Source organism: Ascidiella aspersa, chromosome 1 (genome assembly GCF_963924565.1).
Source record: "Ascidiella aspersa chromosome 1, kaAscAspe10.2, whole genome shotgun sequence".
NCBI classification, from domain to species: Eukaryota; Metazoa; Chordata; class Ascidiacea; order Phlebobranchia; family Ascidiidae; genus Ascidiella; species Ascidiella aspersa.
The window spans coordinates 15,317,680-15,334,987 of NC_139447.1; the positions used below are offsets into that span (position 1 = coordinate 15,317,680).

The 17,308-nt window shown below is 37.3% G+C and overlaps 1 protein-coding gene across 3 annotated transcripts; it reads left to right on the top strand.

The window, feature by feature from the left end:
- The first annotated feature begins 1,743 nt into the window (after positions 1–1,743).
- On the top strand, positions 1,744–16,021 carry LOC146168000 (protein unc-93 homolog A-like). Of its 3 annotated transcripts, none has more exons than XM_083382775.1 (8): positions 1,744–1,897; positions 6,132–6,516; positions 7,531–7,775; positions 8,340–8,404; positions 8,630–8,960; positions 14,353–14,514; positions 14,861–15,095; positions 15,664–16,021. In XM_083382775.1, the coding sequence occupies exons 2-8, from the start codon at positions 6,228–6,230 to the stop codon at positions 15,870–15,872; spliced, it is 1,536 nt and encodes a 511-aa protein (XP_083238901.1). In that variant the 5' UTR covers positions 1,744–1,897; positions 6,132–6,227; the 3' UTR covers positions 15,873–16,021. The 3 variants fall into 3 exon arrangements, with proteins under 3 accessions (XP_083238901.1, XP_083238893.1, XP_083238885.1); XM_083382767.1 differs by having other exon boundaries at positions 6,186–6,516; XM_083382759.1 differs by lacking the exon at positions 1,744–1,897 and having other exon boundaries at positions 3,548–6,516.
- The last annotated feature ends 1,287 nt before the right edge of the window (positions 16,022–17,308 follow it).

Sequence of the window (17,308 nt, forward strand, 5' to 3'; positions counted from 1 at the left end):
TTATAGACGGTAATACGACTATTAGGTATTAGTCCTATTTTGGTCTTATTTCGAACTGTGTTTTATTCCGACGTTGATGTTGTTTTTATCTCGGTCTTATTACTGGAGTTCGTGGTGATATCTCTACAGCGGTTGTCAAACTTTTCTAAAATTTTTTCTTGGTGGACCCGTTGCAATTATTTTGATATTTTGCTGCCCTATAAAAATTCAACGGTCAGTTGACCTATTTTTTGTAGTACAGTAGTGCAGTCACGATTCTTTCTAAAGCAAAGACTTTTTAACTTGTGCTCTTCAACCGGTGTGCACGGTGCAGCCTAGGGTGATGTATGGGGTGCACCAGTACGAAAGGGTGTACAAGAGTGAATCACAATATTTGATATGCAACTAATTTGATATTAAGTTTGTTTGAATGCTGTTTTATGACATGCAGCTACTCGCAAGCAGCATGCAGCCATAATAGAACTCTCACCGACTTCGGTAGCTCCGCTCGGTTTAATTGAAACTATGATATTGATATGCATAATGATTTTTTAAATCGCTTTTTACCTCAGTTTACCTTTTAAGTAATAGGGTGCATGAGTTCGTCACAACAACTTTAAGGGTTCACCAAACCAAAAAAGGATGAAGAGATAGACTAATGTTTAAAAACTTAAGGATTAATTCTCCTTGCGGACCCTTTGAAACTACTGTACGGACCCACTTTGAGAACCGCTGTTCTAGCATATAACTTATACAAGGATAACATCGGTTGGTCCTATTAAATTGTTAGTGATGGGCCTATTTTTTTAGTGAGCCTGGGGTTGCAGCCCCTTCAGCCCCCGCCTTAACCGTCCCTGTAGGCACCCACCACTTGGTTTCAGAACCAACAAAAAAGTACAACATTTAAGACATCTGTGTTTATTGTATAAAACGTTTTAAAAACTTCAAGCAACCAAAGGAACTCAATGGTTTTCAAAGCAACCAAAGGAACTCAATGGTTTTCAACCATTTGTATAGCTCTATTCTGTTCCATAAAACGGATTTTCTTTCTGCAGGACAAATAAAGTGCGAGTTTTAGGCAAAAATTTACGCTTGGAGCTTTTCCTGGAATGTGTGAGCTGTGGGTATAGTCTCACTTAATACTCCACCAATAGTCAGCCAGAATATGTTAGTCCCACCTTCCCTGATATATTTCCTCCATCACCTTCAGATCTTGGTGGAATCTTTCTCCATGCTCATCGCTAACTGCACCAAGGTTATCCGGGAAATTAACAAGATGGCTATGCAAAAAATGTATTTTGATGCTCATGTTGCAGCCGAGTTCTTTGAAGTTTTCCAATAGCTTCTGAACAATTTCGATATGATTCTCTGTCCGGGTATTCCCAAGAAATACTCCTTGACAATGTTTTTATATGATAACCACGTATTTTCTTCTAATTCGGACATTAAACCACTGAAACGTTCATCTTTGATGAGTTGCCGAATTTGTGGACCATCAAACACACCAGGCTTAATTTGTTGTATTGACCGGCCAGGAAACGCCAAAACGAAGAAAGTGAAACAGTTGCTTTTTAGTTAACAATGCTATAACGAATTGCTTCATTAGGCCGAGCTTTACGTGCAGAGGTGGGAAAATAATTTTTTCACTGTCCACAAGTGACTCATGTAAAAATATTAGAATCACTAGGTTTAAGGTCAGATTCCACCCCATCTTCCACCCAGTGCTGATCTCGAGCTCTGCTGTCCCACATACATAAATAGCAAGGGTACTTTGTGTATCCCTGTTAAATTCGTGAAAAGTAAAATATTTTGGATGTATGCTGTAGAGCAAAAACTTGACGTGATAGAAGAAAACTGGAGGCATTTTTGAAATCAGCACACCGGAATTATCCTAAATCCAGTGCATAAATATTTGAATGTGAGTAATTACTTTAGCATAATATCACAAAGTTATTTAATTGTGTCCTACTACCCTATTGTATTGTTTCGTGGAACCTAAAAATAACTAAATACGGTAACTTGTTTTTATGTTTTCCTCGGGTAGTATTTGTTTATTTCCTTGGTAATGTTTATACACTATGTACAGGTGTAGAGCGCACGATTAATTCCCGACTAAGAGCTTTTGTGTTTACAGTGCAATTTACGCTGTATCGGCTTATGCCACAGATTTATTGTCTACTCGCACCAAACTGTAAACTGCTTACTGGCTTGCATTCTCTCTGTGCGGTCAGCACAGGGATTTGTGTACTTGAGCCCGCTATCTGCTTGAAAACTATCTCTTCTCAGTTATCGTCCTGTGCTGTTGACAGCGCTGTGCTGTTGACAGCGCTGTGCTGTTTACAGTGTTGATTGTTTGCCCATCTATAGTTTGAACTGGGTGTTCGTTTATCAACTATTACAATTCTCATAACCTGTACAGTGTACGTCTTGTGATTGGCTAACGAGTTAACGCACGCAACTATTAAAACTGGAGTCAGGAGTTCAAAAAAACAAACTCGTGCCCCACACAGTCACTCTTAGAATCTGTTTGAAATAGGTAAAGACTGGAGAACAATTAGGACCAGCTTAAAAGTACACCTGTGATTGTAACCCTAAGTAAATAGTTTTAGAGCGACTGCCATGAATGGTAGAGATTTCAAGTTTATTTGCATGGTCTTTACCAGCGCTTACGGTTTCTGCGTAACGCTTTGTGTCTATAGCAACGGTTTGATTTGAAAGTCTTCTAACTTAAGTAAAAAAAATAGCTTCAATGCAACTACGTATATACTAGACCCAGGTTGGAAAGTAGCACCTTCAGCCGCGGTCACAGCCGCGCATTTTATAGAAAATGTGTTCAGCCGCGCAAATCTGACTCGAGCAAACGCACAAAACTTCAGCCGCGCAAACTTCTGTATGAAACTAAATTACCTCAAAATGAGTAATACTGGTAAAATATAAATACGGGCTTTACCAAACTTTACTATTTACGAGAAGTATATTAACATAATAGAAACGTTAGTATAAAACTGACGTCACATTTATTCACTCATCACTCGTGTATGACCGAAAATGTGTCACCTTAAATCAGGCCTGCACAACTAAAATGGTACAAGGGCCACAACAAGCACAAAAAAAATTGGCGGGCCGCATACTGAAGTTCAATAACATTTTTTAACGCTAGTTTATAAGACGTATGTAATATAGTGCATCATATAGAATCCCCTGCGAAACGCTAGAAACGCACTGTTCGGCGTTTTGGTCACGCATCAGTGGACAACGGTCACGTGTTTAGTGACCCCAAATTAGGCAATATCGAGTAATATTGCACATTAAATGCTACACAATCCAGCTTTTCAAATATTTAGCTGCGCCCGCACACCAACCAAAAATTGCTCAGTGCTTCAAGCATTCCATGAACGCTGTAAACCTGTAAGTTTATTATTATATCGCAACTTACAACGTTCGGTAGCCTGGTGGTTTATTTTCAGCCGCGCAAGTTCAAGTCGAAATTTTATTTTCAGCCGCGCATTTTTTCAGCTGAAAAACATCTCCCCCGCGCAATATCCAAAGTTTCCAATCTGGTACTAGACTAGGCTTTCAATCCATATTTGAGCTATGAGGCTTATAGTTAATTAACAGAAACAAGTTATTTGTAGTTGAAGTGTAGATTTGGTCTCAACTGGACTGTAAATCACAATAATGTGAAATACGAACAACTGATGCTTAATAAAGGGCGAGTTATTATTGTACGATATTAGGAAACGAACTTTTTCAGCATATGTGTGCACAAGCTCGTGGTTAAAAAAAATGTAGCTCGACGTGCTAATCATTTCCTAGCAATCCGCAGCCGTTGGCCTTTTTTAAACCGAGTTTAAAACAAAGTACGTTGCATATTTTGGTGTTTGCGGTCAATATAAAGTTTAACAGTTGTTTGTTGATAGTAATTGCGAGACTTTTACTATAAATAAAGATATTACTATAAATAAATTACTATAAATAAAGAGATCAACAGTCTAGCATTATATTAACCGGCTTTAAACGAGTGCAATTTCAAAGTAGCTGAACAGTAAGTGAAGTTTCTGACAAACAACACATTAACTTGTATGCTAGTAGGTTATTAGCTTGTGTGGTGTGGTAAGCCATTGTGCGTAACAAAGTCGAACTGCTTTACAAATTGCAGCACAGGTGACATGGTGCATTTTTATGTCCGTGAAAAATGAAAAGTTTTCTTAATTAAGTGGTCCGTATTAAATGAATAAAAGATACACACACGTGATCTAGCCCTTCTGAAGTCGATTTTTGACCAACGATAGTAGCTTACGTATCATAGCACACTGGAAGCAATTGCAGACTAACAATATCTGTCAATCAATAATGCAAACAAGGCAGGCTAAAATAATAACTAACCCGCAGTGAGGATCGAACTCATATAGGAACCATCGCTCTATCAACTCAGCTACGCCTGCTCAGAGAGGAGCGAGTTGAGAAACAACCATGACGCCAATGCTTGGTACATTCTGTTAGTCCACTTCACATTGAAGAGGATCTACACCCGGGGTGGGCAATTATTTTTAGCCGCAGGCCGCATGACAAACTTAAAATGTTGTGGTGGACCGGATCACCAATAGGATCTAAAATACACGCAAAATGATGTCAGAAACTCTGACGGAATAAAACGAATAAGCTAACGAGTTTATTATTCGTTTAGAGCTTTGCGAATATGTGCAATTTAATTCGAATTTAAAGAAGGCCACAGGTCGTTGCGCGAAGCCCGAAAAATTGCGACTATAATTGTTTTAAAATCTAAAGTTTAATTCAGATTAAGAGGGTGACGTGAAGCATAAAGAACAGACAAAAAAAGTACATTGGTTAATATATTGGCGTTTATCAAGTTTTGGGGCGCGTTGACCCAAAAGTTCAGATTAAAATACAAAAAATTTCATTAAAAAAATCTTACTATGTTTTTTTTGGCTTTATAAAGCTTTAAGTTGCCGATGTGTTACTTGCGGTACAATGGCCATATTGCAAATACGATATAAATCGGAAGAAATACACAACATGGCAGTAACTAAATTAGGTTAGCAAAGTGTAAATCGGTATATTTCAGAGTTCAGAATACAGTCGGTATTTCGCTCATATTTTAAAGACGGAATACTTTCGATGCGCTAAAAATATTCAAGTATTAGGTTAAGTTTTTTCAACTTTCGTTGGAGAGAGTGCCACAATGCAGAGGACGTTATTGTCTGTAAAGTTGCCGAAAAATCGCGTGGAACATACGAGAAAGACACTAGAGATTCGCGCGAAGTGCGAAAACAATTTTCATTTTAGTATTTAAAACAGGCTAAAAATCGAATTTGGCGGGATCATGACTAGATCCGTCCCTGTTTACGATACAACCAAACATGTCGAAACTTGTCCTTGCGGGCCATATGTTGCCCAGGTCTGATCTACACCAACGCATCATTCAATGAAAGATACATACAACCAAACATGTAGAAACTTGTCCCGCGGGCCGTATGTTGCCCAGGTCTGATCTGCACATAACGCATCATTCAATGAAAGATACATACACGTATTTAACAATTGCGATCAAGCCATTCTGAAGTCACTTTTTGACCAACGATTACGACCTTCATATTATTGTAAAGCGGAAGCCATCACAGACTGACCGAAACAAGCATGCATCATTGATCGACAGATTCGGTTAGTCTGCCATGCCTTCAGATGTACTATGTTACGTAAGCCAATGTACTATGATACCTTCCGATGTACTATGATACGTAAGAATGATATGGTTCTGTGGATCCCCTTCAATGTGAAGTTGCTTGTACTAACAAAATGCAGAAAGTATTTGGCGTCATGTTTTAACAACGGTACGAAGTACTACATTACACCATGTAATTACGATATGTTTGGTATTACTAAAATCGTACTGTATTCACGCATTAATACACGTCTACAAATTTCGGAAGCTACATTGTAAGCGGCTTTAAAATATTTAAATTTCGAAAACAACAGTTACAATTACCGCATTCCGATATGGTTCACTTTCTTAAACGTTATTATTGTTGACGTTCATTATATTAAGTGACTGTATAAAGTGATGTCAACCATGTCCTCCTTCAATTTTTGTTTTATTAAATGTTTGTTTTGCAATGAAATATATTTTAAAGGAGTCCATTGTTTGCTTCACGTTTATTTTAAACGATTTCAATCGTCGTCCGTAGACGAGTTTCGCAGATCGTTGAAGGGTGTTAACAACCTTTAAAATGGATTTGGTAGCTGCAGCAAGAAAAAAAGTCGTTCGTCAACAAAATTGGGTATTGGGCATATCGGCTGTGTGTACGTTTGCGGCGTTCGCAGGAGTTCTTAGCCTGCAATCATCGATAAATATTGAGTCTGAATTGGGAACAACATGTCTTGCTGTTACGTACTCTGTTACTGCCATCTGGAATTTGCTTTTCACTTCAAGTATATTGAAAACTGTCGGAGCGAAAAAAGCGCTATTAATGAGCGACGTATTTTATATGGTCTACACCTTGGCTAATATTTATCCAAGTAAGTGACAGTTGTGTTTTTAAATGTTCATTTAAGATAGTGTAGAATATTAATATTCCCCGTTAACATGTTATTAAGGAATTATTTTAAACATCTTTCTTCGAGACTTTTATTATTCATTGTTGTGCTCCTTTCCGGTAAAAAGTAATGCATTTAAGAAGCCCTTTTTCTCATGCGCGTAACAACAAAATGTTGAACTGATTACATAAACAGACTTTGTTCAAAACTGAGTTATTAGGTCAACAAGTCAGCTTGAAAAGTCCAGCTGTTCAATGAATTTTCTTTGCGAATGACAATAATAAATAACCATGTCAAATGTTTGCGAAAAAAGACACAACCTTAATACATTTTTCAAGCAGCGTATTTTCCAAAATGCTATTTTATTTTTACCAGGCAATAGAAAGAATTTTTTATGTTTTAATGAGCTTAAACAAAACAAAATTATTCACACAAAAACATATTAATTAACCTGGACCCTATCTATGTACGGTATATCAAAAGCTGCAACGCAGTTAAACCAAGCTAAATACCGCTTGGAAGTTTTTGTGTGCAGTAACGAGTGCTTGCAAAAATAGTCACGTTCAGATTCTGCATTGTATAATTATGTAACAATTTTCGTTTTTACCAGTGGATAGAAGTCCTTTTCAATGGGTTAGTTTACGATATGTTTAACTCTATTGGTCATAGCAAGTTTTAAGCTCATACAACGGATATTTTCGTTTGTGAATGTAAACCATTACTTTATAGTTTCGTTGTATGCTGTTTTTAAAGTTACCGAAATCTTGTGCATTCATCAGCAATCAAACAGTTTAGTAATTTATTGTACAACTCAAAACGAAATAAAAAAATACAGAAACAACTTTTAGATCTAAATTCAAAAGCGTTTATCTGCTGCACCACTGGACACGAATGTCGTCATTTTTATCGGATTACTGCACGCTGTTGTTAACACCAATTAAGTTACGTACTTCTCATAGCGATCGTTCTGTATGTAAATTGTCAAATGTTTTGTAGCCTGGGCAACTCTCATGCCCGCTGCCGTTTTAATTGGAATCGCTCAATCGCTTGCATGGACAGCATTCCCGCATTTTTCGTCTCATTTTGGAAAGCAATACGCTTGGATCGTGCAAACGCAATGTGACGAGAAGCGTGACACGCAGTTTGTTCAGAAACAACGTGAAGGAGAGACAAAGCCCTTCGTTGGTATCTACGTAAACCGATTTGTTGGGATGTTTTATGCAATTTTGTCTGGATATCTGGTAAGTTAGCTAACCTAAAAATAATAAACTGGTAATCGAGTGATCGGTTTATAGCTTTAATTCAACTCAGTGATTATATAAGACAGAATGGTCCAGGCCGGCGTTCCGGTGAAAGATGTGCCGATAAAAACTAGTCTCTTTTCACTTTGGCAAATCCTATTTTTTGCCAATTTAAATTAAATGTAATTTCAAAAATACATCGACGTTTATTTTCTTAACGCATACCTCATGCTTTTTGATAAGTTTTAGCGCTATTGTTCAGGTTTCCTTTAAATATGTTTAAAAAGCAACATTAATCGTTGGGAGATTTTGTGTATCTTATAGTTTCTTGAAAATGCGTCTACTGTAGATGTACTTAGCCCAAGATTTCAGTTGTATCTGTGCGCTCTGGTTAAACCGAAAACAAGAGTTTTTTTATTGGTTTTATAAGGTGTTTTATGACGTCATGCTAAGACGTAACTTTGTGACGTCTTCTCTGAAATTTTCCATTCGTTTGGATAACAAATTACTCTATTTTAACTCCGTGTATAACTCTAATGTTCTGTTAATGTTTTCGAGCTTTAGATTTTTGGAAATATGGCATCGTACGCAATTCTAAGATATGGGGAATCAGGAAACTTGAATCAAAGGTTCGTTTTAAATTAGAAGTGCAAATTAGTGCACAAAAATTTAGCAACTGGTGCAGTTAATTTAAGGTTGATTTATAGTTTTAGAATAATCTTTACAAACTACTTTTTGTATGAGTTACATCGACCTTGATCTTAAAATAGGTATAGGAAAATTAAAAACATATTTGAAGTTTATTACAACATTTTATCTAAAACGGGAATGTTTTTCAGGAATGTTGTCAACAGCGATTTGTACACTAACTACTCTGATGTCAAATGTGGAGCCTCACAGTGCAGCGCCTCCAGCGGAAAGGAGGTGGATGGGGATAACGCAGATCTGGATAAATACAAAATTCAAAACTGGAGGACACGTCTCTGTCTTTTTTTGGGTTTCTCCGCAATTCAAGCGATTGCAATGGCGATGCACGTTTTTCTCCTGCGCGATCCTCGAACATACGAGTGGAACACTAGTTACTCGGAAAACGCGCTCTGCCTAGATGGCGAAATTAAATCTGACCTTAACATAGAAAAGGAGGCAAAAACAACGGAAAGCTTTACCAAAACCGATTCAAAAAATGTGAGTAAACTTTGATATCATTTATGAAGAACTTAAATCAATTTACCACCACAGTTAGGCTAGTATGCAGGTTCAATGATATCAAACAAGTTTTTTGTTTGTTTGTTTATTCGGCGCAGGATAGTGGCCTAGCCCTAGACCTCCCTAAAAATCCATAAAAAAATGTCTTGCTTACACGTCATTTAATTTCCTTGTGTTATACACTAATCCTTAAAATTTCCGTTTGTGAAAGTATCATAATGCCATATCCAAATGTTTTCACCTAATTGATTTTTTGTTAAGAATAACTATTTTTTATTTGGTATTAATTCCAATAATTATAGTTATTGTGATATTTTAGCAGATATCGTCATGCTGAAACGGTTTATTCACACTAAGTCACAAAGGCGTTGGTAACCCAAATGCTGTATGCCGTTGACTGTATGGTTAACTTATTATTCTTCACAATAAGAAAAGCATAAGGTTTAGGCCTTTTTATCTAGATTTACTGCACTGTATTTGTTTCATAACAGGACTATTCGGTCAAAATTAGGACAATCAATCGCTTGCCTCAGGCCCTAAACTCGACCCTTACAGGCTAGGCTACTGCTAAATACAGTCTGTTACAAGTTTTGTGGCCTAACACTATTGATATCTGTGATTTTAAAACTAATAAATCTAATTTAATGTTGAACATACTGTAAAAACCTATTAAAGTGGCACATTGTCGATCACAGCAAACCTTAAATGTCGTTAATTAGATTCCTACAGCTAAATATACATCTCCACAGCTAAATCTTCATGCTCTTTCGTTAGGCCTACATAATATGTTAAAAAAGGACCACTTAATAAGACCTACAAATCAACAATATTTTAAGCACGATAATGTATAATATCATAGTATTAGGACACAATAACCACTAAAACTATATTTGGAGGGAGTGGGACAATTGGGTGGCATTGGCCGTTTTGGATTCGACTTCCGGGCGCCATAATTTAAATCAGCGTGGTCCAATGAGGCTCGCGGGCCAAAGTTGTCCCGCGAGTTCCACTTTTTTGGCCCGCGAACTGGGCGTCAGCTTTGCTGCAATCTAGCAATATCACTTCAATTTTTGTTTCTTTGTTATTGTGATGGACAAAAAAACTTCGTAAATCATCCTTTGTGATCCCATAACTACAAAGGTGTAGATTTCAGGCCAGCGGTTCTTAACCTGGTGGGCGCGCCCCCCTAGGGGGTGCGAGCTCCAAGTCAATATATAAATTTTTTGACATGATTTTAATGGTTTGTTTGGGTTGTACACCACTCCTACAGCGCTGTAGGCTACAAACTCTGTTTTTGCCATGTTTAACATTGAAACTGCAAAAAATGTTCGCACCTCGCGCGAATCTATTTTTTCTTCTTATCTTGACTATGTTTTAGCCCAAAGTCTCTTTCAGTGCCATTGCATGTTTTCATGTCATCGAATGTATAACTGCCCTATTTAATTACAATTTTTCTAACTTATAAATAAACGATAAAAGTCACCACCCCGTTCAAACTATTTTTTATTCATATTTTATATATGACAACAGGCTTGCAACAGGGGGACTCAAACTTTTTTGAGCGAATCTATAATGTTTTTGCAATATGGCCGTTGTATTGTGTGTCGTCACACCTTTTGAAACAAGGTAACGTACCGGTACTGTTTAAATCAATATGTCGAGCACGAGCAATTTGTTGTGTGCACGATGCGAAAAGTCAATGTTTTTCGCGCTTCGCGCGACCGACAACAGCCTTTACTATTTTTAAGTTGTCTCAGTGATATTTAATAGAAAACGCCGAATTGCTTTTCGTAGGGGGGCGAAAGGCATATGAAAGTTACCAAAGTGGAGCGCTGCTTAAAAAAGGTCAAGAACCACTGCCATGGGCTATGTATAATTTGCCAGCAATAAGCCTAGAATCGCTATTTAAAAACATTGGCCCGCAAGATAAAAAAAAAAATTTTTTTGGCCCGCGATAAAAAGAAGTTGGACCACGCTGATTGAAATGGTGCCGTTTGGGCGACGCTGTTTCGAAGAAAATCGGTCAATACACAAAAGTAATGACAACAGCCTGCATTTTAAGCATGAACAGTCTATGTTCAAACAGCTTGCTATTCTATTTCAAATAAATAAACAGTAAACTCTGGTATAGCACAGCACGCGGTATACGGTACGCGACAAAATATTCAGACTTAATTACACAGCGCTGTGCGGTAACTTTACCAAACCGCGCAAGCGGCAATAAACGCCGCGCGGTTGACATCTCTACAATAGGCAGACTTGGACAACTAGTTTTATTTCAGCTTTTTGAAATTAGATTAGAATTAAAATTAGAACATTTCAGATTTTCCAAATTAGATTAGTATTAGAATTAGATTATTTTGAGTTTTCTCAAATTAGATTAGAATTAGAATTACCGAATTGTCAAAAAAACGAATTTGAACTAGAATTACATTCAATTATTCACAATCAATTTCATTGAAATCGCGAATTATTCTAATAAGAATGTGAATGGTGAATAAGTGTGCACTAAGTTTTATGCCTTTTGGCATATCATATGCTTTTCAGACGGTAAAAACACCTACAAGTCGTTCCATCTGTAGCGTCATGAGTAATAATTAGTGGATAATTTGGAATTTATTGTATTGTGTATTTATCAAATATGTTAGGATTTATGATTTGTCACTTTTTCACGCCTTTTACCAAACACTCGCTGTCATTCTGAGAACAGAGCATTCGACTGTTTCACACATGATAAATGTTATATCGTGACACATATTTCCGTAGGTAACAGATAAAAGTATTTCACCTGTGTGAACGCGTTATTGTTACAGTTCCCGGCTGCCAAAAAGGCTCCGGGTTATAAATCATTTCCGCTTTTTGGTGTCGCCTTTCCTCTTTTATGCAAACTTTCAACTTATATATGCGAAAGCTTATATCAATATAACCAGTTTTGTCTAGTCAATATAGTGAGTGGTTGTGCTTGCCGGCCCGGCTTGCCCATACCAGCCAACAAAAACTGTGTGGATTTGTAATCAGACTACAACAATACCTTGAAGTAATAGTGAGGTTGATTGGTCGAGGCAAATTAGTTTAATGAGACTTGCAATTAAACCCGCTTGCTTCACATCCAAAGAGTTTTATTTCAAATTCTTTGTATTGACTGAGAGACTAAAAATACCGTTGGACAAAGTAGCATTTTTGGTAAAAATCTGAATTAGATTAGAACTAGAATCAGAGCTCACAAGCAATTCACAAATTAGATTAGAATTAGAATTAGCCGCATTTTGCTCTAAATTATTGAATTAGAAAACTAGAATTAGCTATAGTTGTCCAAGTCTGACTATAGGGTGAACAACCATCCTGGTGGAAAATTCGTTCCAGTATTAGTTGTTTGTTCACATTTAAATCGAAACCTTGTTCAATCTGTAGAAGTAGGTTGGATTATGAGAATCATTAATTGTCTTTTGTGCCTCGGTGTATCAACCTCATAACTACAAGGTAGATACTGCATTCAAATTGAATTGTTCATCTTCTGCTTCGTATTAAGCCTTAGCTCAAAAAACTACCATTCGACTTTGTTGTCTGCGTATTGGGCATTCTTTATTGATTGTGCACACTATTTATAGACGAAAATCAGTTAGACAATTTTTGTGGAAAGAAGAAGGATTTACGTAGTCAATTCTTACAACAATTAACAAAAATCTCCTAAAAAAATTTTTCTATACTTATCTCTGACGTGAAATACAATTTCTACGTCAAAAAATTGCGATTGCAACATAGGGCTGGGCTCACACAAATAAAAACAATGTACATTTCACGAGGCTGCGAAAATATAAGTTTTGTTTACACCACGGCGCTTGACGGCGCTCTAAAACATATGTTATTTTTATGAAACGGATGCGCGTGAGATCAGATACAGCTCTGACGCATAAAATTGGTGTCAAACAGCTTTCGTTGCAAACTTTTGCTGCAATGTTTTTTTTACAGTATTTTTCCATGATGAAACATTAAACAGTGATCAGCGATAAAACAAAGAATGTTCTGTGATTAATAACAATGTGATGACGTGTCGCTACAAATCACTCCTTTTGCAAATCTTTTTTTCGTCGTTCCGAATATCAAGGAACAACTTTCTTTGCCAAATTGTTTCTGTGAGTTATGTTTATCTGTTGTGAAATGTTTGTGGAACGTTGGACGTGAAATTGTTCGATCTGTTGACGCATTTGCGGAATTGTTTTTGATTCGATTCCTGATTCCTCGAGAAAGTATTCTCTTAGGTGCCTGAACTGGCAACGAGGATTTTGATGTCAGCGTTCGTTCGATCTCAAGTTATTGCTTGAAATTGTTGTGTCCTCGACACGCCATAGCATTGCTGTGGCTTTTGCTTTTCAGGAAATCTGTGCGGCAGCAGGGGAAGTCCCTGTTCGGTGCTTTGCAATTCTGACGTCACCGGAAAGCCGTTCTTTTTGTGCGCTGCGTGTGGATCTCTTCGCTTGTCCAACGTTTGTGTGTTTGTTTTCTGAAAAAGTCAAAATATTTTTCGGCAGATGTGTGTTCAAAATGTCGCGGGAGCATTTTTGTTGCAACACTTCAAATTTAGGTTATTTAATTTTGGTTATAGATACATATATATGTATTTTTTTTACATATAGGCGCTTTTAGGTTATATTTAAAGATTGAGACAATTAATTACTGAAATTTGTAATTACTCACGTTACACATCTTTTGCGATTAAATTCAATGATATATATATTTTATAGCCATTGCATATATAGCGATATACACTTTTACTGTATTGACGATACATACAATGATTAAATGTTATAACAATTTAAGTGAACATTTGTGCGAAAGTGCGAGCAACGTGCATTTTCATTCGACTGGGTCGTCGAGGTTTATCATAACTTGATTTTGGCGTGGCAACTCTACGGTTTGGGGTTTCTGTTAAGGAGGGCAGGCAACGTTGGAAAATTGTGTCCAACTATTTTGTAATTGCGACCGCATATAGGTCTAGGCGGATAAGTAGAATTTCTTATCGTGGAAATGGTAGAATTAACCACCATGATAGATTAGGGTCAACGTAGCAACAACACGTTAGCGATGAAACTCGTGACGAGCAAGCAATAGGATATTTGACGTTACCGAAAATCATTAGTAACTTGCGGAATACATTTATAGCACTCGGTGAGAGCTAATGCGTGTTCTATGTATCCTTTAGAAAAGATAAGTAAAATCTATCTTGAAACGTAGAATTCTGCTTTACGTTTTGCGGGGTGGGATTTAGTACAGTATTTTTCCATGACGAAACATTAAACGGTGACCAGCGATAAAACAAAGACTTTTCTGTGATAAATAACAATGTGATAACGTGTCGCTACAAATCTGTTAGGCTTCGTCGTTTGCTTCGGATGTGTTTTCCGTATTGCGACATCTTGCCACCGTGCAGGGAGCTGCGATGATACCACTGCCGATGTACAGCGGAATGGTGATGGCCTTTATTTTTGGAGATTTCACACGAGCCTACATTTCGTGCACGTTTGGTGTATTACAGGTAGAGTGATTAGAGATCTTGCCCACTAAAAATTTAATGTAGGACTTGAATCGACATTTCGTATTTTAAAGACACATATAGTGAGTTTTGTTCAAATGTTTTAACTTATAAAGGCTTTAATACCGCAATAGTCCGGTAACATGAAAACTTTGATATCATACATGCGAGACAGATGCTGTTTTTAAAAAACTTACAAACCTGCAATAATATATTTAGTAATAATATAAATTTGGTATAGGTATAAAATTGGTTACACATATTTTTTGTTCGTTTCTGTTTGCTAGTTAAGCTATAGGATGTTTGCAAATGTCATTTGAACTATGTTAACTTTATTCCCATTTTACAGATAGGTCTTGTGATGTCTGTACTTGGGGCAACCGAGATTCTCACCTGTATAGCGTTTACCCGCCTTGTAGCTATAACAGGAAGAAATGTCGTTATGGCAATTATGTTTCTGTCTGAGGCCGGAGTGCTTTTGTTCCTTCTCATGTGTGAGGTTGGTTCGTCACAAACTTGGCTTCCTTTTCTCATGGCGATCCTTCTTGGTATCCCAGACGGGTTGCGACAGTCCCTTATAACAGGTAATTCGATCGACCATACAAGCAAGGCAGGCTAAAAAAACAACTAGCGTGCAGTGAGATTCAAACGCACGACCTTCGGCCGACCTGCCATCGTTGCTTCATTGATCATCAGATTTAGTCTGCGATGACTTACGGTTGACTATTGATACGTAACCGTAATTGTTGGCCAAAAAGCAGCTTCGAAAGGCTATATCACAATTGTTGAAGACAAATGTATGTGTATGTTTCACGTTTCAAACAATTCTTTATTAACGTTCAACATTAACGACGTTCGTGGTTAGATTTAGCAAAATTTGTTGAACAGCCAACGTGAATTGGAAGCCACCGAAACAAATGTATTCGAAATATTGCTGAAACAAACTGACTGATGAGTGATGACTTGCACATTGAGCCCGAGACCACATTGCTAACATAATAATTTTGGGGTTAATGTTTTTTAAGCCTGTGTTTTAAAGAAATTAATGAATTGTAAACGTGAAACATTGCTATACTGCAAGTAATTTGTGCAGGGTTGCCGCATCTATTAAGTTTGTCTCGGTCTAGTTTAACGATTGTATTTTTCCTGTAGCAACCTACGTGGGCTACTTTGGAAGCGACGGTGGGCCCGCTTACAGTAGCATCCCTCTTTTGTGCGGAATTGGATCTTCCATAATATATTCAACGAGCCGGTCCCTTTGTGTGTATCAAAAGATTTACTTTTTGTTTGCTTTCATGGTCCCGGCTTGTTTGGGCTACATCCTGGCAGAACGAAGGTTCGGAAATATTCGAAAGACATAGCAGAGCGACGTAAAGAAAAATTCACAGAATAACAACTTCGCCCTTACGTTGTTTTGCCTTAACCCGCCTATAATTTAATGGTAACAATTTTGAATTGAATTTTCCTTTATGCATGACATGTTACCACGTAAATATTTCAAATAAACCAAAGCGACATCCATACTAACTAATTTTGGCTTTTTAAATTACATATTTTACATAATATATTTTTCGACCAAAACCCATAAGAAAGAAATCTGATGAAATCTCTATAGACCAGTGTTTCTCAACCTTTTTGACTTGGGGGCGCACCTAGAGACTTTAAAAGAGTGGCGGCGCACTTTGCGAGCAAAGCGAGCGCGAATTTTTAGAGTATTTCTCTTCAATCGCTTGCAATTTTTTGTTATATAGGCTTTATAGTTGTATATCTTTAAAGGGACTTCAGCCTTGAGACCAAAATAAAAACAATATCAACTTCGGAACAAAAGACAGTTAGGAATAACGCGAAAATAGGACTAATACCTAATAGTCGCAATAATGACGAAGTCGGAATCAGACCTAAATCGCAAACTAAGGCCTATACAACCTTTAACCTAACCCCAAACCCCACCTATAACTATCACTCCCCAAAATCCCCCAAAAACTCCCCAAATATTTTCAAACCTAACCCAATTGCTAACACCACAAACTACCCGCCCATTAGCTAAAAAATTCAGGGCCAAAACAGCCGCGCCCAAATGTCGACAGCAAACGGCCATTGCCAGACAGGTGTACCCAATCATCCCATACCCTTTCCCTATACAGTCCAGTTTAGTCATATTCCGATTAATTTTGGACTTATTTCGACATGTATAGGCCTTATCTAGACTATTTTAGATTTAGTCTGTCGTGGTTATTACTACGCATTTGGCGTTATTAGGTCGCTGCTGATTGTTGCGTTGTAGATAATTTATAGTACCACGCTAGTCGACAAAATGCCGCTTTCACACGGGCCGTATCTTTCATGGTGTTACTACTCATATTGTTGGAAAGTAAGCATATAGTTAAACCATTCCAGAAACAAAAAAGTACCATGGAATGTTTATACTACTTGATTTTCGATCACCGCTAAATGCAAAAAAACACAGAACATGTTATGAACTTTCTGTTCACCGTAGCGACACGTAGTGAAACGTTTATTAGTAAAAATATCAAGCCAATTAAACACATATTTTCGCCCTTTTTTGTTTGACCCTGCCTGGGGTTACGGCCCGGGTAATGGGTGTCGTTAGAAATCGAGTTGCATTAATAACAAGTTGGTGATTGAGTTAGATGAGGGGTTTGGTAATAATGGACTTGTTCTGGCCATTCAGCTATTATTCGGATTCAGACTTCATTATGACTATTATACGTATTAGTCCTATAGGTCTACTTTGGAAGGTCTTATTTTATTTTGACGTTCATGTTGTTCTAATTTC

Excerpts from the sequence above, each read along its gene's own strand:
- LOC146168000 (XM_083382775.1), top strand. The coding sequence starts at position 6,228 with ATGGATTTGGTAGCTGCAGCAAGAAAAAAAGTCGTTCGTCAACAAAAT. Across the intron at positions 7,776-8,339 it reads CAATTTTGTCTGGATATCTG|ATTTTTGGAAATATGGCATC; the intron begins GTAAGTTAGCTA and ends TTCGAGCTTTAG. Across the intron at positions 15,096-15,663 it reads GCGACAGTCCCTTATAACAG|CAACCTACGTGGGCTACTTT; the intron begins GTAATTCGATCG and ends TTTTTCCTGTAG.